Below are 27930 nucleotides of genomic sequence, written 5' to 3'. Positions count from 1 at the left end.
CACAGCCATGAATAAAGAATGGTACCAACACATCCAGGAACATCTCCCAACCATCCAGGAACAGTTTGGTGACGAGCAATGCCTTTTCCAGCATGATGGAGCACCTTGCCATAAGGCAAAAGTGATAACTAAGTGGCTCGGGGAACAAAATATAGATATTTTGGGTCCATGGCCAGGACACCCCCCAGACCTTAATCCCATTAAGAATTTGTGGTCAATCCTCAAGAGGCAGGTGGAGAAACAAAAACCAACAAATTCTGACAAACTCCAAGCATTGATTATGCAAGAATGGGCTGCCATCAGTGGCCATCATGTGGCCCAGAAGTTAATTGACAGCATGCCAAGGCGGTTTGCAGAGGTCTTGAAAAGAAGGGTCAACACTGCAAATATTGACTCTTCACATCAACTTCATGTAATTGTCAATAAAAGCCTTTTACACTTATGAAATGCTTGTAATTATACTTCAGTATTCCATAGTAACATCTGACAAAATTATCTAAAGACACTGAAGCAGAAAACTTTGGAAATTAATATTTGTGTCATTCTCAAAATTTTGGCCACAACTGTACTGTCTGTTTGTCAGAATCCAGATAATTTCAAGCTGGTGTTGCACTCACATAGATCAATCAATAAAATGTACAGTAGCTTACTCATATGGGATATCTAGAATCATGACAGTAGAGATCAATAATGTGTTTTGATAGACAGACAGTGCTGGGCCTGTAGTATCATCAAAGATGGTGGACAAGGGAACAGTCTAATGCTTGGGATGTCCCACCTCTGATGTCACCCTATTAAAGTTGACATTGAAAATGGTTAATGTAAGGGTTAAGGTTAGAGCAGGGGTTAAGTTTAGAGTAGGGACTTCCCAAGATCACAGAAAGTACTGAGCATAAATGAAGGCTGTTGACCATAGACAATGACGGTCACAGTTCCAGTCTGCTTAATTAAGGGGTAGTTCTCCCATAGGCACCGATGATTTAGCAGCTGGGTCTGGTCTTCTTAGTAGTTCATTGACTGTATGTGAACCAGAAAAAAGGCGCGAGTGAGACGTCTCTAGCTTCCTCTTCCGTCTCTGGTATTATTCCAGCCAGGGCCAAAAACTGCCTGATTCCACTAATCACATCACCTCCTCACACCAAACCAATTAGCTTAATTATCAAAGATCCTGCCCCACCTGCTGATTGCTCATTAGGGCACAGGAAGTGCTTGTGAGAATTCTGGCATCTGTCTGTGTTGTTTCTAGAGCTTGGCAGAAGCCTTACCTGACTTTTCTGGAGAGCAGCTGATAGACAGGACAGCCTGGTGGGCACACTGGTAAGACATGAGACAGTGACATACTAACTATACCTTTCGCTCTACAAGTGTATATCATGATACATTTAGATTTGCACAAATGTTTGAGGTTCAGATGCTGTTCCTTTAGTTGATTTATTTAAATATATATATATTTTTAATCCCTCCTCCCTTTAGATTCACACACACTGCTGTTTGGAGCACCAAGCACAAGCCCACACATCTAGACCTGTCTCAAGGTGAGTTAAAACAGAGTGCTGTATATCACCTGGAGAACCACATCATACGTAGCCTTTATTATTACTGCCAAAATGGGAGAGGAACATGTTTTTTAACAACTCACATCTGACTACCTGTTCTCACCTCTCACACCAACAGCTCTGATCATGCCTCAACGCCAGAAGAGGCAGGTTACGGTGGCCCGGAGGGACCAGGGGGCTACGAAAAAGATGACCCTGATCACTGTGTCTTGTGTACTGGTCACACTTGGGATATTGGCAGTGGGTGCTTACTTCAGTATGTCCCTCCATCTCATGTCTCAACTTCAACTACCATTTAAAGCCTGGAGTTTCTCTAAATCATATTCCTGTTGTAATGTATGTAGCCTGTATCGTAGAGTTGCACCACTGTCAACCTTCGGATTGTCTTTTCCTCCTTCATCCTCTGTACCCCACTCCATCCTATATCATCCACCCTCGTCTTCCCCAGTCTGGTGTCTTGTCGACAGCAAGTTCTTCTTCTGCTCCCAGTCATTGAAGTTCATCCCTGTGGCGATGGTGTGTGATGGGAAAGCAGACTGCGCTGGTGGAAAGGACGAGCTCACATGTGTGTCCAGCAAGCCGGCCAATGCCACCTTCCCAGGCAAGACCACCAGCACCACCCTCCATCTGTTTTCCCTTCCCTCTATCATCATCATCGTCTCATCTTACCATACCACTCTCTGATTCTTCTTTCTCTTAAAGGGGAAATCTGCAGTTGCTACATACATTTTTGGGAATGTAAAAATTAATTATTTGTACCCATTGATTGTTGAAGAATATAAATGATCAATGCCTCATGCTTAGTTTAACTGTTGTGGGGTAAGTTGAGCCATTTTATGTAGAATATTATAGTAAATACTACAGTATTATCCACAAACACTGTAGTAAATACTACAGTAATGTCTGCAAAAATACTTCTCCCATGTCTCAGTTTGTGCCAAAAGTTTGTGCCATAAGTGAGAACCCTGCACGTTAAGTACAGACCATATTGTGTTCCATACAGATTATAGGAAAAAGCAGAAGCTCTGAACTATCCATTCAGTCCCCAGTTCTACCTACAGGTTATGGGAAATGTGCTCTTCCTCATTGAGAAACCACCTTTGACATATAAGTGAAGGCTAAAACAAATTTAACAGTGAACTTGTAAATACTACAAGTCTGCAAAAACACTAGAGGGGCGGGGAAAACACTTTTCTTTTCCTGCCCATTTGACTCCTCCATCCTTGTCTCTCTGTAGTGCGGTTGGTGGGTGAGAGCATGGTGCTACAGGTGTTCAGGGTGGAGGCTGGGTGGAGCACTGTGTGTGCAGACGACTGGGGATTGAGCGACACCCGCAGTGCCTGTCAGCGTCTGGGATACACACTGTAAGATGACCGCTCCACTCTTCTATTCAGTTAGATACATAGTCTGATGCATCTCCTGTATATATCTGGCTACTGTTTGTCATCTACACCAGGAACCCTAAAAGCGAGAGACTGGATATCACCAGCCTACACCACTCACTGGGAAAGTCCTTCAGTGCAGTAAGAGCAAGAACTAAGGGTCCCCTTCACACTGTACTCATCAGCAGGTAGATGTTCTACTGGATGCTGTCCAGCCATCTGAATGTTTAGGTGTGAGGAACTGACAATCCTCTCTGTTTCTCAGACAAACTTGCATCTCAGGCTCTGTGATAGCTCTATCCTGCTCCGGTAAATATTTAAAATGATACTTCATGGTGCCCCCCGAAAGAAATGGTTGGACTTTTGTATTAAGTTGGAAGTGCTTACCATATTGCTTGTCATACCATGCGTGTCCCTCCAGACTGTGGGGATGCGGTGGGGCAAGACCGGGTGGTGGGAGGTTCTGACACCACCATAGAAGAGTGGCCGTGGCAGGCCAGCCTGCAGAAAGACAAGCAGCACGTCTGTGGAGGCTCCCTGGTCTCCCTCACCTGGCTCATCACCGCCGCACACTGCTTCAGCCGGTCAGCACACACACTCAGTTGTGTTTTGCTTTATTACGCTCTTTGCTGTCATAACATTTTGTTTAATTTTGCATATGCAAAACAAATGCTAACTTTTTTTTCTTTCACACACACACCCAGTGATGGGAATGATCTGAACCTCTGGCAAGTGGTGCTGGGTAGCACCCACCTGATGTCTACTGGGGGGATTTCTGTAGCAGCCATCATAATCAATAAAGATTACAATGGTTTCACTCATGACTATGACATCGCCATGCTGAAGCTCACCAGGCCTGTCACGACCGGAGGTACTGGACACCTCTCCAGCAGTTACTCAACCGTTCCAAAGTCCTTTCCAGTAGCTTATAACCTTTGTTGCTCAGCATGATGGGTGGGAACATGTACACACACAGGGGGTCAACTTCCCATACTGTCCTCTAGTGTTATGAAGTTGAATTGCCAGGACTGTATTTCTGTCATTGAAGAATATATTCTATATTCGTGACAAATGTTTTGTCATACCTGTGATATACCACAGCTTTCAGACAATCAGCATTCAGGGCTCAAACCACCTAGTTTTATAATTTAAAAAAATGTGTCTTGACTCTCTAGACACCCTCCGCCCAGTGTGCCTGCCTCCCCACAGCCTGCCTCTGAAGGCAGGGGACCCCTTGGTGGTGACTGGCTGGGGCTTCCAGCAGGAGAAAGGTGAGACTGGACAGGGCTATCTGTACAGAGCAGAAGGCAGGTCTATAACCAAGCTTAATCCAATCTATGTAAAGCCAATATATATTTTTAAATTTTAGTCATTTAACAGACTCTTATCCAGAGCGACTTACAGGAAGAACTAGTATTGCTTGAGGGCACATCGACAGCTTGGAGATTTTATCCAGCAACCTTTCGGTTACTGGCCCAACTCTCTTAACCACTAGGCTACCTACCACTGTACTGTAGACCAAAGACAATGGCAGAGCATATACAAGTGCACACTTCCATGTCCGGCCATTGTCTCTGTTCAGCTTTCTTGCGTTCTTAGTGTAAGAGGCTACCTGTATCTCCTGAGCGGCAGTTAGCCTAGCGGTTGGGACAGTAACCGAAAGGTTTCTTGTTTGAATCCCTGAGCCGGCAAGGTGGGAAAAAATCTGAAATTTTGCCCTTGAGCAAGGCAGTTAATTGCTCCTGGACCTCTGATTCAGAGGTGTTGGGTTAAATGTGGAAGAGACATTTTGGTTGAATGCATTGTTGTACAACTGACTAGGTTTTCCTCTTGCCCAGGTAAAATCGCCTCAATTCTGCAGAGTGCCACTGTGTCTCTGATTGACAGGAAGGTGTGCTCCCGCCCCTCCATCTACGGCCCCTCACTCACTCCCAGAATGCTGTGCGCAGGGAACATGGAGGGCAAAGTGGACGCGTGCCAGGTAGAGCTCCTCCAACACACACGCCTACAAAATGGCTGCTTTAGTTGCTTTTAGTTTTAGACTATCACACTGCCAATGCAGTCATACTTTGCATTTGTCTTCTAATGTCATTTATTTTGCTCTCTCTCCCTCTTTCTCTCCCAGGGTGACAGTGGGGGTCCACTGGTGTTCCTATCCAAGTGTTGGCGGCTGGTGGGGGTGGTGAGCTGGGGGGTGGGCTGTGCCCGCCCAGGGAATCCTGGGGTCTACTGCAGCGTAGAGCAGCAACTCAACTGGATCTACTCCATCATGGAGGTGGGAGTCTGGCCACTATCACAGACCTCTCTAGGGCTCAAAAGGGGGAGGGCAGGGCCAGATAATGTGATGGGAAAACTAATACCTCATTTTGATGCATTCCTACTTGTTATAGGTGCCTTTAAAATTCCTTACCTGATATGATTTGGTTGTCCTATTTTTCAGATGTACTCCTAAAAATCCAGTTTCTCTCCGAGAACTCAACTGACTGGCGTTCTCTCTCTCTCTCAATGAGTGCTGAGTGAGTCTGGCAAACATTCACTCAAAGGACAAACACATTCCACTGAGCTGTGACTGAATACTGAGCTGTGACTGAATACTGAGCTGTGACTGAATACTGAGCTGTGACTGAATACTGAGCTGTGACTGTTCATGTTTTTATTCTTTTATACTCCCTTTGAGAGATGTAAGTACTCTGTGAGATTTCTGTATGTATTAATGTTTTAATAAATTTGATTTTTTTTAAAGGGTTGTGATTTGATAATATTGTCCATTTATTTTATTTTTTTGACAGCCAAGAAATGACAACATGGTTTTATTTAAACGTTTATTGGATTCTGGTGGCTTTTATCATAAAGAATACAGCTGATCTGCATGGTGGAGAGATTACATGGGAGGGGGCATCATTTGAGGGGGAGTAAAGAGAAATGACTGTACATTTGCGTTAGTTGGGATAGCAATGTGGGACCAAGGTGTCAGTACTGTCTGGCGACATTACAGATTCACAAACATTCTGTTGTCAAAAGTGCAATAATGGATGACAGAGGTCACTGTCAGCAACTCTGCTACTACAATGTGGTACAACAATGTTCTCAATTTACAAACTACAAAGATTGAACATTCATATTGCTTCATCCATCCAGTTCTTTTCAGTAGTTGTCAGCGTACAGGGAAGACTGTTGGTACTGCTACAGTACTGTGTAAGGGCATTTCAAAAGGACATGTGAGTCACACTCACAGTTATGCATGTCAAATTTCCACTTGCAACTAGTGCCCAATGTGAATTACATGCCAGTAGTACCAACGGAATAGAAATTCACAAAACCTACGCGAAGCTGCAAATGAGTTTTGTACAACTTCCTGTATCACGATTGGTTCTCGTCTGTGAGGTTGACAATAGCAAAAACATTAGCAATACAAAACGCATTCACGCCCTTGCAACAATATTTTTCGGGTTTGTGATAAGCTGTACTAAGCCATTTTTAAGCGGTTGTAAGCAGTCTCCTTATAAAACCACAACGAAATGTAATTTATGGCTAAAATCTCATGTTGCTCCTTCAAATTCCTCTATATTGCATATCTCCACAGGTTCTTTTCAAGGATTTCTCACACTGCAGTCCATCCCACAGACCCTTCTGCTGAATAGCAGATGAGCCATGGAAATCTGTGCACTATAAACCCGTTCCTCATCTTCTATAGATCAGCTCATCAGTACTCCATTTCCCATAACCTACTTTGATTACTGTTGCTCCTGTCATTTTTATTGCTCACATTATCATCACAGTAAAAACTCAATGGTGTATTGGAATCCTGCAGTAGCTATAGTCATGTTGCTGTAATGCCTGGGCAGCGTTGTGAAAGCAGATCCCATTGGGAGAACTGGAGCAGTCTGTCCTACAGTACATGCATGTCTTCCGCTCAGTAGTGGTGTTTGCATAGTATCACTGTTCTCAGGAGTGTGAGTCAGTCAGGGATTCAGTGCCACAAGCTCAAATCCGTGTCCTACCAGAGATAGTACATTTACTACTGTCTATGATCTAACCGTGCCATCTTATCTGTTCTCATCTAAGACACCTGAGGTCATTCAACTTTACCCTCATGTTAAATATACAGCTATTTAGGTTCATTCACTCACCGCTCCACTGGTACAAGACATCTCTGTGGTTTACATGTCTAGCACATCTTTAAGGTAAAGTTCCCAAAAGACCCTCCTGCTATTGCAACAAGCCAGTGCATGTATTTGGGCTATGCTATGGGAACAGCAATACTGGGGCTTGTCCATATCAGAAACTGCTTCAGTGATTGAGGGAGGTATATTTGTTATGTTTATACAATGACAGATGCAGCAAGGTCCTAGACAATGGACATAGACATGAAGTTCTCCCCTGAACACGCACGTTTTCACACACACTGGAGGTATTTTGAAAACAAGACATTCAGCATCTTAAACGTGCCACCATTGGATATATGCCACAGCAGTTCAATAGCGATTGATTTCAATAGTAACTTAGGAAACCCATGAAAGGAGTCCATTCCTGATCAGATGTGGGTTTCTCAGGGTTATCCCTGTTTGGCACAATAAATGGGCTGAATATGGGATATTAGTTGTGTGTCTATTCTACACTGTCCAGTAAAGATCTGTCCCCGTCTATCGCTCTACCTGCAACCGAACTGCTGCTCCATGCATCTCTTTATGGTGTGGTTAGTGGAGGTGTCCGTAATGACTATAGATGAGGGACATCTGGTTTTCCGCACAGGCTGAATTTGTGTTGAATCAGGAGCCATGAATGAACCATCATAAATTCCGCTGCGCTGCAGCCCGTCAGTACTTATTGCAGTGTGTCGACACATCGGTCTGGGTAAATGTGTTCAGAACAATAAAGAGACAGTTATTTGTAAGTGGACATACAATAGGAATATGTGGTGTGTGTTTCTGTCTGATACAAGTTCATGTTCAAGCCAGTGAACCTAATAGTTTCCAGTGCATTGCCATGCCAACCACTGGATGTGGTGAGGGCCGGCATGATATGAGCAGATTTGGAAGCAGCTTGAAAGCAGAACTAAACACATCACACGTGGTTAAATGTGGGATTCCAGGAAAGAACACGACAGGGTACATTTCTATTGTCAGGCATTGTGCCTCTACATCTGCCTTGGGGTTTCACATGCTTATAAACGCATTAAGGTTGTTTGTCTTAAAAGCAGCATTATTAGAGGTTTATTCCTTTTTCTAAGGGGTTGGTTAAGGGATTGTCTATCATTTCATTCATCAGCTTGTAGTATTATTCCTTTGCGTTTTGCTGCGTTTGGTAAATGGTTTTGCAGTATTTATTCTTCCTACCAGCAGAGGAAGATAGAAGCGCTAACAGGCACCAGTGTTTTATATCAAGCAAAGAAAATGTTCTGAACTGGATCCTTTCTCACTCCTCACCGCAGCAAAACCCTTTAGAGACCCTAGTTTCTAAATATGATACAACAGGGTTAATTTATTACTTTTGGAATAGCAGAGTTAATATTGTATTCTAAACAGCACTAAACTAAACTTGATGTGAATCAGTGTTATTGTGCAACAGGACTGAAGCTGGATCTGAAGTGGCATAATGCCACTGGAGATTGAATTAAACTGTGAATAATATCCCATACATTTTCTTCAAACACACCGTTTGATTTTGTAGACAGTTTCAGTTGAACCCGGGGCAGTGGGGTTGGTTGGTGGAGAGAGGAGTAGGATCCAGCACAGTTTAAACAGCATTATTACATAGCATTATTCCTCGTCTTAAGCATATATTTTCTTTTTAATATAATATGAAAAACAGTCCTAGGTTCAGGTCTTAATTTTTAAAAAAAAGAAGATAAATCAACTAGAACGTATGGGAGCGGTTTCCGGGACACAGCCTAAGCTTATTGGACTAACAAACACTTTCAATGAAGTCTCTCCATCAGACGTGCTTCTCAGTCCAAAAAACCTGCCCAAGAAGCCTGCCCATGGAGTCACATGTCAATACACATGTTTATGCATAAAAATACAGTATATGCATAGATATAACTGTATATTTATATGTGGATGTACATACATGCAAGTACTCTCATTTCTTCTTTGGTGTCAGTGGTTTTGAAGTTTTGGATCCTGAGACATTGTTTGTTTCATCAGCTGAGGAAGATTGTACAAGGCACTCGATCTTTCTGTGGACGGGAGGAGCAGAGGAGAGAGGAGGGTTAGAAGAGACACCTGTTTTTCCCACGTCATTTTATCATTGTAGCCCGCCTGTATTGCTGCTTTACTACAGTTTGGGGGCACTGAGATGAGCTAAAGGTGTTTCTCTGTGTGGATGGCCAGTTGGTCTCCATGGCCCTATCTGTCTTACTCACTTCCTCTCCTCGATTTTGAAGAGAACGAAAAGGATGAAGTTCTTCACCAGCATGAAAGTCATCAGCAGGGCGATGGCTCCGCCCACTGCAGAAGCAATTATGATGGTGAGAGTGTTGTCCACCACTCGTACTGCAGAGAAGGAACCAGGGAGGGGGAGAAGGTAGACGCTGATCAGACAAACAGTACCTACCTACAGTGCATCGTCTACACAGCACAACACATCTAGACGTTGTTGCTTATGGTACCCGACTACCCGCCCAGCATTTCCAAGTTTAGCACCAGAACACCTGTACTGCCTGCCTGGAGTAAAGAAAAGAGAACGCTAGTTAATACTCACACTCGTCCACCACGACAAGGGTAAAGATAGCGCTGTGGTTCTTGCCCTTCTCTTTGGGGTTGCGTCCGAAGCAGGTGTACTGGCCCTCGTCCTCAAAGGTGATGTTCCAAAGCAGGATGGAGATGTTGTTGTGATCACTGGTGCCGATAAACTCCACCCGCTCCCGGTAGATACTCACTGGATGAGGATCCATCCCGTCTGACGGAATCACTGACTCACAAACCTGAGAGGACCAGGCAGCCATCAATCACACGTGTGTGTGTGTGTATGTGTATGCGTGTGTGTGTGTGTGCGTGCGTGTGTGTGCGTGTGTTCGTGTATGTGTGTGCGTGTGTGTGCGTGTGTGTGTGAAAGTGAGTGAGGAATTGAGTGAGGGTATGTGTGCTAAGGTGCGGCGAGTCCAGTTCAAGTGTTCAGCAGACTGATTTTCTTGTAGATAGAAACTGTCTCTGAGCCTGCTGGTATCAGACCTCATGCTCCGATACCGGCGGCCCGACAGTAAGGGAGTGAACAGCTCATGGCTGGAGTGTGTGGGGTCCTTATTACTGTTGCAGGGCTTCCTCAGGCACCGTTTCAAGTAGATGTCCTGGATGGGTGGGAGCAGAGTTCCAGGCCGTCTTCATCACCCGCTGGAGGGCCTTGCGGTTGCTTCCTGAAGTCAACAATCAACTCCTTTGTTTTGCTGACGTTGGAGAGGTTTTTGTCCTGTCACCACAATGCCAGTTCACTTACTTCCCCTCTATAGACTGACTCCTTGTTGTTTATCAGGCCTCCAATCGTGGTGTTGTTAGCAAAGTTGATGATGGAGTTGCAAAGCCACACGTTCATGGGTGAAGAGGAAGTACAGCAGAGGGCTGAGGACACGCCCCCTGGGAAGCCCCTGTGTTAAGAGTCAGTGTGGAGGAGGTGTGGTTGCCAGTCTTCACAGCCTGTGGTCTGCCCATCAGGAGGTCCAGGACCCAGTTGCAGAGGGTGGTGTCCAGACCCAGGGCTCTGAGCTTGGTGTTGAGCTTGGAGGGAACAATAGTGTTGAATGCTAAACTCTAGCCAATGAACAGCATTCTCACATAGGTGTTCCTCTTGTCCAGATGTGTTACGGCCGTGTGAATAGCGATGGAAATGGTATCTTCCGTGTATCTACTGGAGCGGTAAGGAAATTGGAGTGGGTCCAGTGTGCCTGGTATGCTGGCCTTGATGTGGGCCATGACCTGCCTCTGGAAGCATTTCATGATGACCGAGGTGAGTGCGACGCGGCATGTCACCTTGTTTTTCTTGGGCTCTGGGACGATGGTGGTCTCCTTGAAGCAGGTGGGGACTATGGCCTGGGAGAGCGAAAGCACCTGGTCGTCCAGAGTAGCATGAGTCTCCCTGGATGACTCAGTATTGTCTGCCTCGAAGCGAACATAGAATGTGTTAAGTTCTGCTAGGAGGGAGGCTTTGGTGGTCACCACAGAGACGGATTTGCCTTTGTAGTCTTGATGGTTTGTTGTCCTTGCCACATGCGTCATGAGTCTGAGTTGTGAAATATCAATTCAAGTTGGAGCCTGTATTGTCTTTTTTCTTTCATAATAGATTTGCGGAGCTCGTACCTGCTTGCCTTGTATGCGTCACCCGCCACCGAGTCATTGGGGTTCATTCTGCTGACATTGAATGCTGCATTACAGGCTCTCAGCATGGTACGGATATCTCCGTTCGTCCAGGGTTTTTGGTTGGGGTATGTCAGGATTGTTATTGTGGGTGGGTGTGTGTACCTGTGTAAATGTTCAGTATTTGTGCTTTATAGTTAGTTTTTTTGTTGTTGTTGTTTTTTACAGTGTAGCACCTGGCAGCACTCATTTTTATTGACTGTACCTGGGCTCTCTTGGGTATGTGAGACAGTTGGTAGAGAGTGTGTGTGTGTGCGTTTGCGAAAGAAAGAAAGCTACTTACACACACGCGCACGCACGCACACACACACACACACACACACACAAACACTTCCTGGATTGGCTGCTCTGACGGAGACAGCCGCTAATGGGTTAATTTAATTCCAGCAGGCAGGGCACTCCGTCTTGTTGGGAACAATTAGCGGGGAATGGAGTGGTGAATATTTCATGAAGAGCAAGGTAGAAAAAGAAAACAGAGGATGAAAACACCCTGCTGTCTTCCCCTGCCTCACCCACCCTGCTGTCTTCCCCTGCCTCACTCACCCTGCTGTCTTCCCCTGCCTCACTCACCCTGCTGTCTTCCCCTGCCTCACTCACCCTGCTGTCTTCCCCTGCCTCACCCACCCTGCTGTCTTCCCCTGCCTCACCCACCCTGCTGTCTTCCCCTGCCTCACTCACCCTGCTGTCTTCCCCTGCCTCACCCACCCTGCTGTCTTCCCCTGCCTCACTCACCCTGCTGTCTTACATTTACATTACATTTAAGTCATTTAGCAGACGCTCTTATCCAGAGCGACTTACAAATTGGTGCATTCACCTTATGACATCCAGTGGAACAGTAGTGCATCTAAATCTTTTAAGGGGGGTGAGAGGGATTACTTTATCCTATCCTAGGTATTCCTTAAAGAGGTGGGGTTTCAGGTGTCTCCGGAAGGTGGTGATTGACTCCGCTGTCCTGGCGTCGTGAGGGACAGACAAAATGAGAAGAAAAAAAATCCAGAAAATCACATTGTAGGATTTTTAATGAATTTATTTCCCCTGCCTCACCCACCCTGCTGTCTTCACCTGCCTCACCCACCCTGCTGTCTTCCCCTGCCTCACCCACCCTGCTGTCTTCCCCTGCCTCACCCACCCTGCTGTCTTCCCCTGCCTCACCCACCCTGCTGTCTTCCCCTGCCTCACCCACCCTGCTGTCTTCACCTGCCTCACCCACCCTGCTGTCTTCCCCTGCCTCACCCACCCTGCTGTCTTCCCCTGCCTCACCCACCCTGCTGTCTTCCCCTGCCTCACCCACCCTGCCTCACCCACCCTGCTGTCTTCCCACCCACCCTGCCTCACCCACCCTGCCTCCTCCCACCCTGCCTCACCCACCCTGCCTCACCCACCCTGCCTCCCCCACCCTGCTGTCTTCCCCTGCCTCACCCACCCTGCTGTCTTCCCCTGCCTCACCCACCCTGCTGTCTTCCCCTGCCTCACCCACCCTGCTGTCTTCCCCTGCCTCACCCACCCTGCTGTCTTCCCCTGCCTCACCCCCTGCTGTCTTCCCCTGCCTCACCCCTGCCCACTTCTTCCCTGCCTCACCCACCCTGCTGTCTTCCCCTGCCTCACTCACCCTGCTGTCTTCCCCTGCCTCACCCACCCTGCTGTCTTCCCCTGCCTCACCCACCCTGCTGTCTTCCCCTGCCTCACTCACCCTGCTGTCTTCCCCTGCCTCACCCACCCTGCTGTCTTCCCCTGCCTCACTCACCCTGCTGTCTTCCCCTGCCTCACCCACCCTGCTGTCTTCCCCTGCCTCACCCTCACTTCCCCTGCTGTCTTCCCCTGCCTCACCCACCCTGCCTCACCCACCACCCTGCTGTCTTCCCCTGCCTCACCCACCCTGCTGTCTTCACCCACCCTGCCTTCCCCTGCCCACCCTGCTGTCTTCCCCTGCCTCACCCACCCTGCTGTCTTCCCCTGCCTCTCACCCACCCTGCTGTCTTCCCCTGCCTCACCCACCCTGCTGTCTTCCCCTGCCTCACCCACCCTGCTGTCTTCCCCCTCACCCACCCTGCCTCACCCACCCTGCTGTCTTCCCCTGCCTCACCCACCCTGCTGTCTTCCTGCCTCACTCACCCTGCTGTCTTCCCCTGCCTCACTGCTGTCTTCCCCTGCCTCACCCACCCTGCTGTCTTCCCCTGCCTCACCCACCCTGCTGTCTTCCCCTGCCTCACTCACCCTGATGTCTTCCCCTGCCTCACCCACCCTGCTGTCTTCCCCTGCCTCACTGCTGTCTTCCCCTGCCTCACCCACCCTGCTGTCTTCCCCTGCCTCACCCACCCTGCTGTCTTCCCCTGCCTCACCACCACCCTGCTGTCTTCCCTGCCTCACCCACCCTGCTGTCTTCCCCTGCCTCACCCACCCTGCTGTTCCCCTGCCTCACCCACCCTGCCTTCCCCTGCCTCACCCACCCTGCTGTCTTCCCCTGCCTCACTCACCCTGCTGTCTTCCCCTGCCTCACCCACCCACCCCCTGCTGTCTTCCCCTCACCCACCCTGCCTCACCCACCCTGCTGTCTTCCCTTGCCTCACTCACCCTGCTGTCTTCCCCTGCCTCTTCTTCCCTGCCTCACTCACCCTGCTGTCTTCCCCTGCCTCACCCACCCTGCTGTCTTCCCCTGCCTCACCCACCCACCCTGCTGTCTTCCCCTGCCTCACCCACCCTGCTGTCTTCCCCTGCCTCACCCACCCTGCTGTCTTCACCCACCCTGCTGTCTTCCCCTGCCTCACCCACCCTGCTGCTGTCTTCCCCTGCCTCACCCACCCTGCTGTCTTCCCCTGCCTCACTCACCCTGCTGTCTTCCCCTGCCTCACCCACCCTGCTGTCTTCCCCTGCCTCACCCACCCTGCTGTCTTCCCCTGCCTCACCCACCCTGCTGTCTTCCCCTGCCTCACTCACCCTGCTGTCTTCCCCTGCCTCACTCACCCTGCTGTCTTCCCCTGCCTCACCCACCCTGCTGTCTTCCCCTGCCTCACCCACCCTGCTGTCTTCCCCTGCCTCACTCACTCTCTCCACAGCTCTCTCTGCCTTTCTATAGTCCCTTACCAAACCTGCTCCTTCCCTCTGTCATTCAGAACAAGCAATGTACTGCATATTTTTTATTTACTTTTACCTTTATTTAACTAGGCAAGTCAGTTAAGAACAAATTCTTATTTTCAGTAATGGCCTAGGAGCAGTGGGTTAACTGCCTTGTTCAGGGGCAGAACGACAGGTTTTTACCTTGTCAGCTCAGGGATTCAATCTTGCAACCCTTCGGTTACTAGTCCAACACTCTAACCGCTAGGCTACCTGCCGCCGTATGTGTACTCTACACGCTTGTGCCTTTGTGGTGTCTACGTACTTGTGTGTGCTATGCACATACGTTGTGTGTTAACCTTACATCCCTCACCCACTGAGACTCACTCAGAGCTCACACAGAGAGACTATATAATAGATAGACTATACAGTGCTTGTTGATTGACAGGTGCTGTTGGTCAGTAGAGGCTCAGTATAGCCTGTGGCCTGAGGTGACTGACTGTAATACAATACACTACAGTTACTAGCTTCTATCTGTCAGTCAAGCTGTCCTCCCAGACCCCAGAGAGGAGAAAAACAAACACAACTCGTTAATTGATTTATTGATCGTTACCAGCCAATCAAATGGTTGAATTATTAATCAAATAATTAAGGATACTGTATGTAGATAAACCAAAAAAGTTATGTAGTGTAATGGCATTGATTGGGGACACCCAACACTTATATGTTGTCATGGCAATAATGGGAGTGTTAGTCATACTATGGAGGAGGATATTGATTGGCTGTCTGACAGCTTTAGTGTTCAGCCCATAATCTTCTCCTGCTGGTCTGGACTAGTCAGGGAAGGGCTTTGCAGGGGTTAACTCATGAGTGTCACTGTGTAGCAGATTGTTTTGGGGCAGTTGTTATGCTTGGTTGTCCATACACAGCAAGAAGCAATGACCTTAGTGTAGCACCTTGGATGAATATGGTATTTGAGGTCAGTGTTGTCTGAGGTAGGTAGGAAGTGTGATGTCTGTAACATCTTTGAATCCATAACACAGGGTTAGTAATCTAGTGCTCTCTAAGAACGCTCCTTTACCCTATTCTCCTGTGTATTCTCCCTCAAATGAAGTGCAGGGATATAATGCACCATATTGATATTTGACAGACAGTACTTCAATCATGAAAAACAACAACAGTAGAAAATGACCCAGTGTGTCTATCCCTTTTGCAGACTCTATATGATCCATACATCAACAGACCATCTCACAGCCAGGTGCATTAATGCCTTTTGTTCATATCAGCAGTTCAGAGACCATTAAGAAGAGAGAAGAGCATTGATAGAACTGTGAAGCCTGTTGGATCAGACAGTAACTGATGACAAGCTGCTCCTATAGCAGAAGTCTCTACAGAACTACAAAACATCCAATAACGTACAGATGTCATTTAAGACAGTTTGCTACAACAGGAACATAATCCTGCAGCAACTGGAAATGTCAATTATTATGTGGATTATAATTCATGTACATTTTTTTGTAGGGGTTGATACACTCTTTGTTGGGGCAAATCAAATTAAGATCATTACATATTTATTGATTCAACAAATCCTAACAATGAAATGAGTTATTCGAATAGCGGTAAATCTCAGATTATTGTGATATGATTTCACAAGAGCAAATCATCTGAAACAAAAAAGTGTTGAAAGTGTTATTATACTCAGAGTGCAGGTTAACAATGTTATTTGATAAATATTTTAAACTGACACACACACACGCACACACACGCACGCACACGCACACTGACACGCACGCGCGCAGACACACACACGCACGCACACACACACGCGCACACGCACGCACGCACACACACACACACTGACGCGCACGCATGCACAGGCGCACATGCACGCATGCACACATACACGCACGCACACCCACACCCACACCCGCAGATTATCAGTGATTTTTATGTTCCCAGACACACAGAGGGGATGCAAAAGATATCATGAATGAAAGAGGGATCAAGTGAAAGAGAGACGGGAATAAAACATCCCCTTAGGGATGAAACCAGGGAGAAAGGGGGAGGGAAGGTGATGATGACTATCTCTGGTTTTATAGGTGTTCTCATATAACTCCTCCTCTCTTCTTCCTCCCGCCCCCACAGTTGAACATGTGACCGTCCCCACAGCCCTGGCTCTAGCTGTGTGACATCTGAGTTGACATGAATGACTGCAATTGTGTGGCTGCTGTGTTTTAATGGGCCAGGCCAGTTTTGACCCACCTTCTGCATAGTGCCGTTGTCATTGTACTGCCAGTTGAAGTAAAGGTTTTTGATGCCGATACAGCTGGCGTAGGTGCAGGGTAGCAGCACAGTACTGCCGTTCAGCGCCTCCATGAATGGGACCTTCCCTGTGGACATCTCCAGGCCCTGAGCAGACCACACACCTGGGAGGGAGGGAGGGAGGGGAGGGAGGCAGAATCTATAAGGTAGTACACAATACTCCTTCAGAGATCCAGAGAGGGAAAAGACAACACACACCTGAGTTAGAAAGGAAAGTACACTGTCTACTCATGTGGTTTCCACATTTCAATGGATACGGTTTCCAGAATTAAATTGTTCCCAAAATATTGTCCCTTTTACTTAACAAGTGCACAACAAGCCAGCTCCTCTATTTTACAATCGTGTAAAATGTTGCTGCACTCTGTGAAAGAGGGGAGGGAGGAGAGAGAGAGAGATGTATCCCTGGTCCATTCCCAGGTTACTATAGCTCATCCATTGACATAGAGCTTGTCAAAAACAATTGAGTGATAATCCCCTACCCCTCTAACCTATCCCTCCTTAACTGACCCTGCAAACTATCAGGCACTGGAAGATTATGTCTGAACTCAACAGAGGGTCAATATCATTTCTGCTTCTGACGTTTCCCTTTGACCTAACCCCAGATCGTTACTGACAGAAAGATAGGAACAGCGAAACGCATTTTACCACTGAAACATACACAAGTTGAACTATTGTACAGTGCATATTGTGCATATTTCAGTAAGATATGACAAATATATACACTTCCATACATGCATTTGCATACACCCCCGCCACAAACACACACGCACGCACGAACGCACACACACACAGGTACAAACACTGTCTACCCAATTCACAGACCACACACACTTAGGTAAGCAGTAATGTTATGGCACAAACCCACAGACCTGATACAGTAAGATATAGGGTGAAGGAGAACAAGGGAAAGAGGGGGAATAAAATAGGAAGAGTGAGATAGATAGACTGTCTGTCTGTCTGTCTGTCTGTCTGTCTGTCTAAGTTGGTAAAAAGTATTAAATAAAGTTTCCATTACTGTGTGTATGTGCATGCTCACACTGTTTGTGATTGATTGTACAATTATGTAGGAGTTTATATTTATATCAGGCATGTTATGTACAGTTACAAGTGTGTGTGTGTGGTATTTTATTACAGTGTTTGGGATGTTGTGAGGCCATTTAACTTAATGCAGGCTCATTAAACTCAGTAATTATCAAATGAGTTCAGGCTCATCTCCCTCTTTAAAGGAATCAAAATAACGCAGGTCCCACCACCTCTTTAACACGATCCAGATAATGCCGACACCAACACTTCTCAAGTGGTCCTAAAGATGATGGATGGTTAGTCTGGTTACATACACTCCCTGGGACTCTACAGTAATGCTGCTCCCACATTTTCTCCCTCTGCCCAGTCCTCTCCTCCAATTCCCTGAACAATAGTATTACCTGCCCTGTCCATTCTGTCCCATTTTCTCTTGCTCTATTTGTCCCTCTGCAGCCCCCATTCCTCAAAATTCCTCCCCCCTCTGTTTTTATATCACCCCTCAGCTGTGTGACATCATCAATAACCGACTCAAGGTCAGGTTAGGACAAGCCCCTCCCCCTGCAGTTTGGGACAATATAAGGATGTAGTGTGGGCTGCACAGTGAGGGAGAACATGTGTATGAATGCATAATTCCTTCGAAATGACTCACACATACTCTCTCTCTCTCTCTCTGCCCCAATGCAGCACAGTGATTCTGCAGAAACTCACTCAGGGCAGATGCACCTCTCTTTCTCACTCTCTCTTTTGTCCTTCACTCTCCATTTCTTTCACTGTCATTTGGTTCTCTCTCCTTTTTCTCGCTCATATTCTTTCTCTGATACTCTGCATTGCGATTCTACTCTTGCCTCTGCATCTCTCTGTCTGTATATATTTCTCTGCTGTTTGGTGGCCATTAACACACTGTATAGTGGTAACTGAAGTTCCACAGGATATGGCTCAAAAGGGGCGAGTTAACATTGAGAGAGGAGAAAGAAAGTAAGACACAGATGCAGGAAGGAGGACTCAACCCCATGCCATTCTCCATTCAGAGCTAAAGCTGGACATCTTACGTGGTGAGTCCCAGAAAAAGACCCGCCTAGACTCCCCTATGGATTGTGTCAGCAGCAGTCTCCATAGAGTTTCTGATCTAATGGCTTTGTTTCCAAACAGTCATTTGTGAGGTTCTCTCATACCCTCTACTTCCTAACCTACATGTGTCTCTTTCAAGAACACATCAAGCATGACACTTCATAGACCTACCTGTTCAGGTCTATACAATCCATAGAACCAGAACATTTTAGACCAACCTTTTACTTATTCAGCAAATCCTCAAAACTATCAGCCTTCATGTCCTACATGATCCAGCAATCGTGTGCATATGAAATAGTTGAATTGCAGCCAACGAGGCACATCATTTGGCTAAGATAGTGAATTGGGCTTCAGCGGGGCGGAGGGAGGGGAGGGGAGGGGTGTAATGCTGCACTGATCCTGCGGTCCTGTTGGCTCAGAGCGTGAGAACATCAGAGCCTGGCAGACAGCTCCTGATCTGTTCAGCTGTCTGTTAGGAACAGGGTAATATCACCCTGATATTATTACCCTGATAATTCACATAACAGATGCTGCTACCATGACGCCCTCCCTTCATCTCAGAGCAGTTCCCATTTCCCCACTGCATTATTACTATATTCACCTGGGTCTGGGTAACACTGACGTTGTTACCAGGAAACAACCTGACTCCTCTCATCACACTGACGTTGTTACACGGAAACAACCTGACTCCTCTCATCACACTGACGTTGTTACCAGGAAACAACCTGACTCCTCTCATAACACTGACGTTGTTACCCGGAAACAACCTGACTCCTCTCATAACACTGACGTTGTTACCCGGAAACAACCTGACTCCTCTCATAACACTGACGTTGTTACCAGGAAACAACCTGACTCCTCTCATAACACTGACGTTGTTACCCGGAAACAACCTGACTCCTCTCATAACACTGACGTTGTTACCCGGAAACAACCTGACTCCTCTCATAACACTGACGTTGTTACCCGGAAACAACCTGACTCCTCTCATTACACTGACGTTGTTACCAGGAAACAACCTGACTCCTCTCATAACACTGACGTTGTTACCCGGAAACAACCTGACTCCTCTCATAACACTGACGTTGTTACCAGGAAACAACCTGACTCCTCTCATAACACTGACGTTGTTACCCGGAAACAACCTGACTCCTCTCATAACACTGACGTTGTTACCCGGAAACAACCTGACTCCTCTCATAACACTGACGTTGTTACCCGGAAACAACCTGACTCCTCTCATAACACTGACGTTGTTACCCGGAAACAACCTGACTCCTCTCATAACACTGACGTTGTTACCCGGAAACAACCTGACTCCTCTCATAACACTGACTGACGTTGTTACCCGGAAACAACCTGACTCCTCTCATAACACTGACGTTGTTACCCGGAAACAACCTGACTCCTCTCATAACACTGACGTTGTTACCCGAAACAACCTGACTCCTCTCATAACACTGGCGTTGTTCATCACACTGACGCGAAACAACCTGACTCCTCTCATCACACTGACGTTGTTACCCGAAACAACCTGACTCCTCTCATCACACTGACGTTGTTACCCGGAAACAACCTGACTCCTCTCATCACACTGACGTTGTTACCCGGAAACAACCTGACTCCTCATCACACTGACGTTGTTACCCGGAAACAACCTGACTCCTCTCATCACACTGACGTTGTTACCCGGAAACAACCTGACTCCTCTCATCACACTGACGTTGTTACCCGGAAACAACCTGACTCCTCTCATCACACTGACGTTGTTACCCGGAAACAACCTGACTCCTCTCATCACACTGACGTTGTTACCCGGAAACAACCTGACTCCTCATCACACTGACGTTGTTACCCGGAAACAACCTGACTCCTCTCATCACACTGACGTTGTTACCCGGAAACAACCTGACTCCTCATCACACTGACGTTGTTACCCGGAAACAACCTGACTCCTCATCACACTGACGTTGTTACCCGAAACAACCTGACTCCTCATCACACTGACGTTGTTACCCGAAACAACCTGACTCCTCTCATCACACTGACGTTGTTACCCGGAAACAACCTGACTCCTCATCACACTGACGTTGTTACCCGGAAACAACCTGACTCCTCATCACACTGACGTTGTTACCCGAAACAACCTGACTCCTCATCACACTGACGTTGTTACCCGAAACAACCTGACTCCTCATCACACTGGCGTTGTTACCCGAAACAACCTGACTCCTCATCACACTGACGTTGTTACAAACAACCTGACATCACACTGACGTTGTTACCCGGGAAACAACCTGACTCCTCATCACACTGACGTTGTTACCCGGAAACAACCTGACTCCTCTCATCACACTGACTCGTTGTTACCCGAAACAACCTGACCGGAAACAACCTGACTCCTCTCATCACACTGACGTTGTTACCCGGAAACAACCTGACTCCTCTCATCACACTGACGTTGTTACCCGGAAACAACCTGACTCCTCATCACACTGACGTTGTTACCCGGAAACAACCTGACTCCTCTCATCACACTGACGTTGTTACCCGGAAACAACCTGACTCCTCTCATCACACTGACGTTGTTACCCGGAAACAACCTGACTCCTCTCATCACACTGACGTTGTTACCAGGAAACAACCTGACTCCTCTCATCACACTGACGTTGTTACCCGGAAACAACCTGACTCCTCATCACACTGACGTTGTTACCCGGAAACAACCTGACTCCTCATCACACTGACGTTGTTACCCGGAAACAACCTGACTCCTCTCATCACACTGACGTTGTTACCCGGAAACAACCTGACTCCTCATCACACTGACGTTGTTACCCGGAAACAACCTGACTCCTCATCACACTGACGTTGTTACCCGGAAACAACCTGACTCCTCATCACACTGACGTTGTTACCGGAAACAACCTGACTCCTCTCATCACACTGACGTTGTTACCGGAAACAACCTGACTCCTCTCATCACACTGACGTTGTTACCCGGAAACAACCTGACTCCTCATCACACTGACGTTGTTACCCGGAAACAACCTGACTCCTCTCATCACACTGACGTTGTTACCCGGAAACAACCTGACTCCTCATCACACTGACGTTGTTACCCGGAAACAACCTGACTCCTCATCACACTGACGTTGTTACCCGGAAACAACCTGACTCCTCTCATCACACTGACGTTGTTACCCGGAAACAACCTGACTCCTCTCATCACACTGATGTTGTTACCCGGAAACAACTTGACTACTTTCTTTCAATGTTCTTTACCATTTGGCCATCAGATCAGACCAATGCTCCTCATAGGACACATCACTGTACTTCGTATACCCGTCGCCAGACCCACTGGTTGATGCTTATTTATAAAACCCCCTTAGGCCTCACTCCCTCCTATCTGAAATATCTACTGCAGCCCTCATCCTCCACATACAACACCCATTCTGCCAGTCACATTCTGTTCAAGGTCCCCAAAGCACAAACATCCCTGGGTTGCTCCTCTTTTCAGTTCGCTGCAGCTAGTGTTGTCATGCTGTTAGGTCTCTCTTTATGTAGTGTTGTCATGCTGTTAGGTCTCTCTTTATGTAGTGTTGTCATGCTGTTAGGTCTCTCTTTATGTAGTGTTGTCATGCTGTTAGGTCTCTCTTTATGTAGTGTTGTCATGCTGTTAGGTCTCTCTTTATGTAGTGTTGTTTTTTCATATACTTTTTCTTTAATTTATTTTTAATCCCCCGTCCCCGCAAGAGGCCTTTTGCCTTTTGGTAGGCTGTCATTGTAAATAAGAATTTGTTCTCAACTGACTTGCCTAGTTAAATAAAGGTTCAATAAAAATGAAAAACAATTAAAAATGACTTGACTCCTTTCATCACACTGATATTGCTACCTGGAAACAACTTGACTCCAAGGTAAAAGCTAAAGAAAAATCAATGCAGTAACTTCATGTTGTACAAAGCTCTTAGTGTTGTGTTTACAGTAAAGGCAAAGTAAAATCATGTGTTAAATGTCTCACATCAATAAAGTCCTGTATTCATTTTAGCCCGATTAATTCTGATGAATACCACTGCTATGATAGACTGCTTGTGGCCCTGCATCATAACACTGTGGATGACATATCTAGTGACACACCTCTGAAGATACACAAGGCCACTGCTGCAGCTTTCATGTTGTTATGTACAATGAGATTATAAAATCACCATTCAATATGTTCATCTGTGGTTACGTATGCCCAGTTATCCATCAAACATACTTCAGCAAACTGACAGAGCCAAATACAAATACAAATCTGATACCAAGTTTCACCAATCAATCCACACAGTGAAAAGCCAGCTGCCAGTACTGCAAATCACTCTGCACTGAGAGCAAGGTTTTACCCGTGTTGAGTTCACTCTATGGAACAACAAAATGACATCACACAGCAAAGACAGTACGTTTCATAGTACACAATAGGGCAGTTGTGCTTGCAGAATTGGGAAAATTGCTCCATACTTTACTTAAGAGAGAGAGAGGGAATGGATGAAAAATAAGCACTAGGGAGATATATGACTGAGACAAAGAGGTCTTACTGAGCAGCAGAGTGATGATCAGGCTGGAGAACAGACACCTGGACCTGGGCTGCTCAGCCCCACTCCCCTGGACTTCCATGGCAGTCTGAACCCGTCCAAAACACCCCCTGCTGTGGGATCCAGCCCGGGGTCCGTTGGGCTGGAGTTTTCCCGTCAAAAACTCCTCTGGTGGTCAGGTGGATGTAACCCAGAGTCCCACTGGTCTGGTTGTGTGTTGTGCCTGGGTGTCTGATCTGATCCCAACCGAGGTACCACGTTCCACTGTGTTGTTAGCCAGTCCTGGTTGTGGTGCGTCTGCCTGCCAGCCCCACAACACTCCTGTCAGAAGGACTGTCGGTTAGACAGAGGGCATGCAGAAAGAGAGGAAGAGTGAGAATGGGGAGGGAGGGGGAGGGTGGGGTGTCAGGGAAGGGGATGCAGACTTAAAAACAAACTCAAGACAAACTAAGTCAATCAGCTATGATCCTTCAGAGAGCACTCCTAAACTGAGAGAGATACAGAGAGAGAGAGAGAGGAGCAGAAAGTGAGAATTTAAGAGAGAGAGAGAGAGAGAGATGAGAGAAAAGAGAGAGGAGAGAGAGAGAGAGAGAGAAAAGAGAGAGAGAGAAAAGAGAGAGAGAGACGAGAGGGGGGGGAAGAGTAAAGTGGATGTAAAACAGTGTGTGCGCAGTGTGAGACAGTACTGCACCATACCTCTTCCTGTGGCTGTGTTCCCGAGAGGCTGGACCAGCAGGCTGACTACAGAGCACAGCTGAGTCAGTGAGGACAAACGCACGGCAGAGCAGGGGAGAATCACTGCGCACAGCCAGTCAGGGTGCATTCAAGTAGATTCCACCAGCCAGCGCTTCCTCTGCAGAGAAAGGCAGGCTGCAGCCCCAGTTAGAGAGAGAGAGAGAGAGAGAGAGAGAGAGAGGATGGACAGGAGGAGTGCTGATGCAGTAGCCCCGGTGACTTATGGCTGCTGGATCGGACGGTCCTGTCTCTTCTTCCTGGATAGCAGAGCCCCAGTTTCTTCTTCCCTTTGCCTGCTAGCCTACCCCTCTGGTTCTCTCTCAACTTTTCCCTGCTCTCTCTCTCTCTTGGCTCAGTGCCTTCCTGCCCTTCTCTCCCCCCCTTCCTTCTCCTCCTCTTAACCCCCCTCCCTCCCTGTCTCCCCCTCCCCTCTCTTGACTCAGGGTGAATGCAGACGCAGGCAATTTTGTCAGAGTGCTTATGGAGATCAGAGAGTTCTGCAGGTTGGAGGGGGTGCTGTGATACAGACCAGGGACGCACTACCCTGTATTTAGAAACACCCTGGATGTAGAAATAGATATAACAGGATCCAACATTGATATATAGGTAACTGCCAAAATAAAGGAAACACTTGAATAAATGAGGGCTACAAAGTATATTGAAAGCAGGTGCTTCCAAACAGGTGTGGTTTCTGAGTTAATGAAGCAATTAACATCCCATCATGCTTAGTGTGAGCAGTGATTATTTTGGCTACCATGGTTAGAAGAGATCTCAGTGACTTTGAAAGAGGGGTCTCAAATGAGCATAGGGGGTTTACATGATGTGTGTATGTGTGTGTCAGTCACCAGATTTCAACACTTATGGGAGAGTCTGGAGCTGCGTTTTCCACCACCATTAACAAAACACCAAATGATGGAATTTCTCATGGAAGAATGGTGTCAGATCCCTCCTATAGAGTTCCAGAGACTTGTAGAATCTATGCCAAGGCACATTGAAGCTGTTCTCGTGGCTCAACGCCCTATTAAGACACTTTACAGTGTATGCTGGTGTTTCCTTTATTTTGGCAGTTACCTGTGTGACAATGTCCCAATGATAAAAATGATAAAAATGATTCATTCATCAATCACTCCCTTGAGTTACACTGTAAAATGTGAACATATTTTACTCCTGTTATATCTGGTCTGTACCTGAATGAATGAGGGTGTGTTTACCCTTAATGTGAATGTCACTTTGGGAGCTCTCCCTCTCTCCTCCAGTGGAGGCTGCTGAGGGGAGGATGGCTCATAATAATGGCTGGAATGGTGCAGATGGAATGGCATCAACCACACAGATAATTGTATGTGTGGGGTTCAGAGAAGATGTAGTCATTCAGAAATCATGTTTAAACAATATTTCAACCAGTGAGTCAATGCAACTTATTACGTGAGTAGTTCTATTTCTACTCCTGGACTTGCCATAACAAAAGGGATGAGGAAACCCTGATCCCATCCCACTGACTCCGCTCCAGCCATTACGAGCCCATCCTCCCAAAATAAGGTGCCACCAACCTCCTGTGCGCTCCTCACTCCCTCTCTCTGTACTCATCCTCCCCCTATGATAGATTGACAGAGTTTAGTTTCCTGTGGCTCTGCATTTCCCCCTCCCCAGGTTTTCACATGATGATATTGATATGGTGGAGGTGGGGGTCTGGATTAGTCGCTGTCCCCAGCCCTGCACGGCCAGACCAGATCTAACGACAGTGTTATATTCCCCTACATCAGGATAATTAGCATCTACAGCCACCAGTATACCCTCTGGTTAAACAAGGAGCCAGGGAATGTGTGTGAGGGACGGGATGTGTGTTTGTGTGTGTGTGTGTGTGCATGTGTGCGTGTGAGTGAGAGTGCATACCTGTGCAACGGTCCCTGTTCCTGTAAACACTCAGAAGGTCAAACCGGCGAACATAGCATAACGTTCTCATAACTCTGCACTGACACTAAGGTAATGTGGCTGGCAGTGCATTAAGATATGAGATGGGGATATCATCCCCTCTCTCTTTTACACACACCCTTACTCATTCTTTCTATCTCACTCCTTTGCCTCTCCCCCTCTCATGTTCCCATACTTTTTGGATTGCATTGTGGAGAGAATCAGTACAAGTCTGGACCTCCCAGTTCCTGTCAGGAGTGGACCTACAGGATTCTACTACAGCTGCTCGGCACAATTTGACCTTTATCAGTGTCATCATTAACTAACCGGATGGGTATCTGATTAACCAGCAGAGGACTTGTACTTTGAAAACTGTGACCAGCTGGAGGTAACTGCCAGTAAAGCATGGTTCCGCTTCCGTTAATTGCATTGTGATCTGTTATTCATAAGGAAGGTTATTTCCTGTGTTTGGAACTATTTATTTCTAGTCTTTATAAGGGGTCGTGGAGAACATTTCACGAGCCGTCTACACATTTCACTTTCAAACGGATTTAAATCAGATACATGAAGTATGTTTTTTGCCTTTCATCTGTCAGTTAAGTACTTTCTGAAAATCTGTTAAAACAGGGAAGTTTCTAAGAAGTACTAGAAGTAGAGTTTTTCTGTAAATGGTGTGTAGATGCAGTGTGTTGGGACACGGACAGGGAGAGGGAGGGCAGGTAGAGGTTGTTTATGCCAGGGTTTCTGTAACTCGGTCCTGGGGATTTCGTTTTTTTACCCTAGCATTACACAACTAATTCAAATAAACAAAGCTTGATGATGAGTTGGTTATTTGAATCAGCTGTGTAATGCTAGGGCAAAAACCAAAAGGTGCACCCAGGAGGGACCCCAGGACCGAGCTTGGGAAACCCTGGTCTAATCTAACGTGACGTGGACGGAGACGAGAGAGGGCTGCTGAGAGATGGTGCCAGACACTTTAACTTCACCCCAGTTAAAATCATGATCAATCAATGCAATAGGAAGTGGAGTGTATTAAAGTGTCTGCCTCCATCCGTAGCGTCAATACGTAAATATGAGATTGTGTCTAGTCAGCACATGGCTGCAGGACATTACGGCAACAGAGCTGGCACCAGGCAAGAGGACAGCAAACCCACACGACTGGTAAATTATAGAATAGGATAGAACTACAAAATAAGTGCAAGATTATCTGAAAAAAAATAGTTTGCAGTTGTGTGTGTCTGTCTGTCTGTCTGTGTGTGTGTGTGTGTCTGTCTGTCTGTCTGTCTGTCTGTCTGTCTGTCTGTCTGTGTGTGTCTGTCTTTCTGTCTGTGTGTGTCTGTCTGTCTGTGTGTGTGTGGGGAAGGCCCACATGGGAGGTGCTGTGACTAGGTACACTGCTCTTCCATGTCTGTGTGTGTGTGTCTGTCTTTCTGTCTGTGTGTGTCTGTCATTCTGTGTGTGTGTCCATCTGTCTGTCTGTCTGTGTGTGGGGAAGGCCCATATGGGAGGTGCTGTGACTAGGTACACTGCTCTTCATGTCTGTGTGTGTGTCTGTCTTTCTGTCTGTGTGTGTCTGTCATTCTGTGTGTGTGTCCATCTGTCTGCCTGTCTGTCTGTGTGTGTGTGGGGAAGGCCCATATGGGAGGTGCTGTGACTAGGTACACTGCTCTTCCACCAGAGAATAATTGCATCAGAGTTGGGAACGCTTCCAGAACTGAGAGAAGAAAACCAGAAAGAGAAGGGTGCTGCAGACCTGTGCAGTGGTCCCAGATGTACACACACTCAGAAGCACCACCTTCATCACTCATACAATATACATTCAACACACTAATATTCACAACCATACATCCACAAGAGGCACCCTCATTCTAAAACATACACACACCCTTGAATGAGTAGGTGTCCTCTGCAGTCACTGCATCACAGTGTCTGCTCCAGGGGGAGGAGATGGGCACAAACTGATTTA

At 46.9% G+C, this 27930-nt stretch overlaps 2 protein-coding genes across 6 annotated transcripts; one reads left to right on the top strand and one right to left on the bottom strand.

Annotated features, from left to right (window-relative positions):
• The first annotated feature begins 1182 nt into the window (after window positions 1–1182).
• Window positions 1183–5684, top strand: LOC115118295 (transmembrane protease serine 4-like). Of its 3 annotated transcripts, none has more exons than XM_029646878.2 (13): window positions 1183–1317; window positions 1474–1535; window positions 1675–1796; window positions 2046–2157; window positions 2794–2920; window positions 3013–3126; window positions 3204–3247; window positions 3360–3522; window positions 3643–3809; window positions 4114–4209; window positions 4777–4919; window positions 5064–5213; window positions 5379–5684. In XM_029646878.2, exons 3-13 carry the CDS (start codon window positions 1683–1685, stop codon window positions 5388–5390), a joined length of 1242 nt encoding a protein of 413 aa, XP_029502738.1. In that variant the 5' UTR covers window positions 1183–1317; window positions 1474–1535; window positions 1675–1682; the 3' UTR covers window positions 5391–5684. The 3 variants fall into 3 exon arrangements, with proteins under 3 accessions (XP_029502738.1, XP_029502737.1, XP_029502739.1); XM_029646877.2 differs by having other exon boundaries at window positions 1186–1317; window positions 1675–1812; window positions 2005–2157; XM_029646879.2 differs by lacking the exons at window positions 1183–1317; window positions 1474–1535 and having other exon boundaries at window positions 1723–1812.
• Window positions 5685–5746: 62 nt separating this feature from the next.
• scn4bb (sodium channel, voltage-gated, type IV, beta b) lies at window positions 5747–24422 on the bottom strand. Of its 3 annotated transcripts, none has more exons than XM_029646870.1 (6): window positions 24018–24422; window positions 23325–23654; window positions 16600–16763; window positions 9641–9863; window positions 9303–9432; window positions 5747–9116 (listed from the first exon to the last, which is right to left on the bottom strand). In XM_029646870.1, the coding sequence occupies exons 2-6, from the start codon at window positions 23401–23403 to the stop codon at window positions 9020–9022; spliced, it is 693 nt and encodes a 230-aa protein (XP_029502730.1). In that variant the 5' UTR covers window positions 23404–23654; window positions 24018–24422; the 3' UTR covers window positions 5747–9019. The 3 variants fall into 3 exon arrangements, with proteins under 3 accessions (XP_029502730.1, XP_029502732.1, XP_029502731.1); XM_029646872.1 differs by having other exon boundaries at window positions 23325–23642; XM_029646871.2 differs by lacking the exon at window positions 24018–24422 and having other exon boundaries at window positions 23325–23910.
• Between the last annotated feature and the right edge of the window lie 3508 nt (window positions 24423–27930).

Source organism: Oncorhynchus nerka, linkage group LG10 (genome assembly GCF_034236695.1).
Source record: "Oncorhynchus nerka isolate Pitt River linkage group LG10, Oner_Uvic_2.0, whole genome shotgun sequence".
Lineage (NCBI taxonomy): Eukaryota > Metazoa > Chordata > Actinopteri > Salmoniformes > Salmonidae > Oncorhynchus > Oncorhynchus nerka.
The sequence above is the reverse complement of the archived record's forward strand: the minus strand, read 5'-3'. Positions and strand labels throughout refer to the sequence as shown.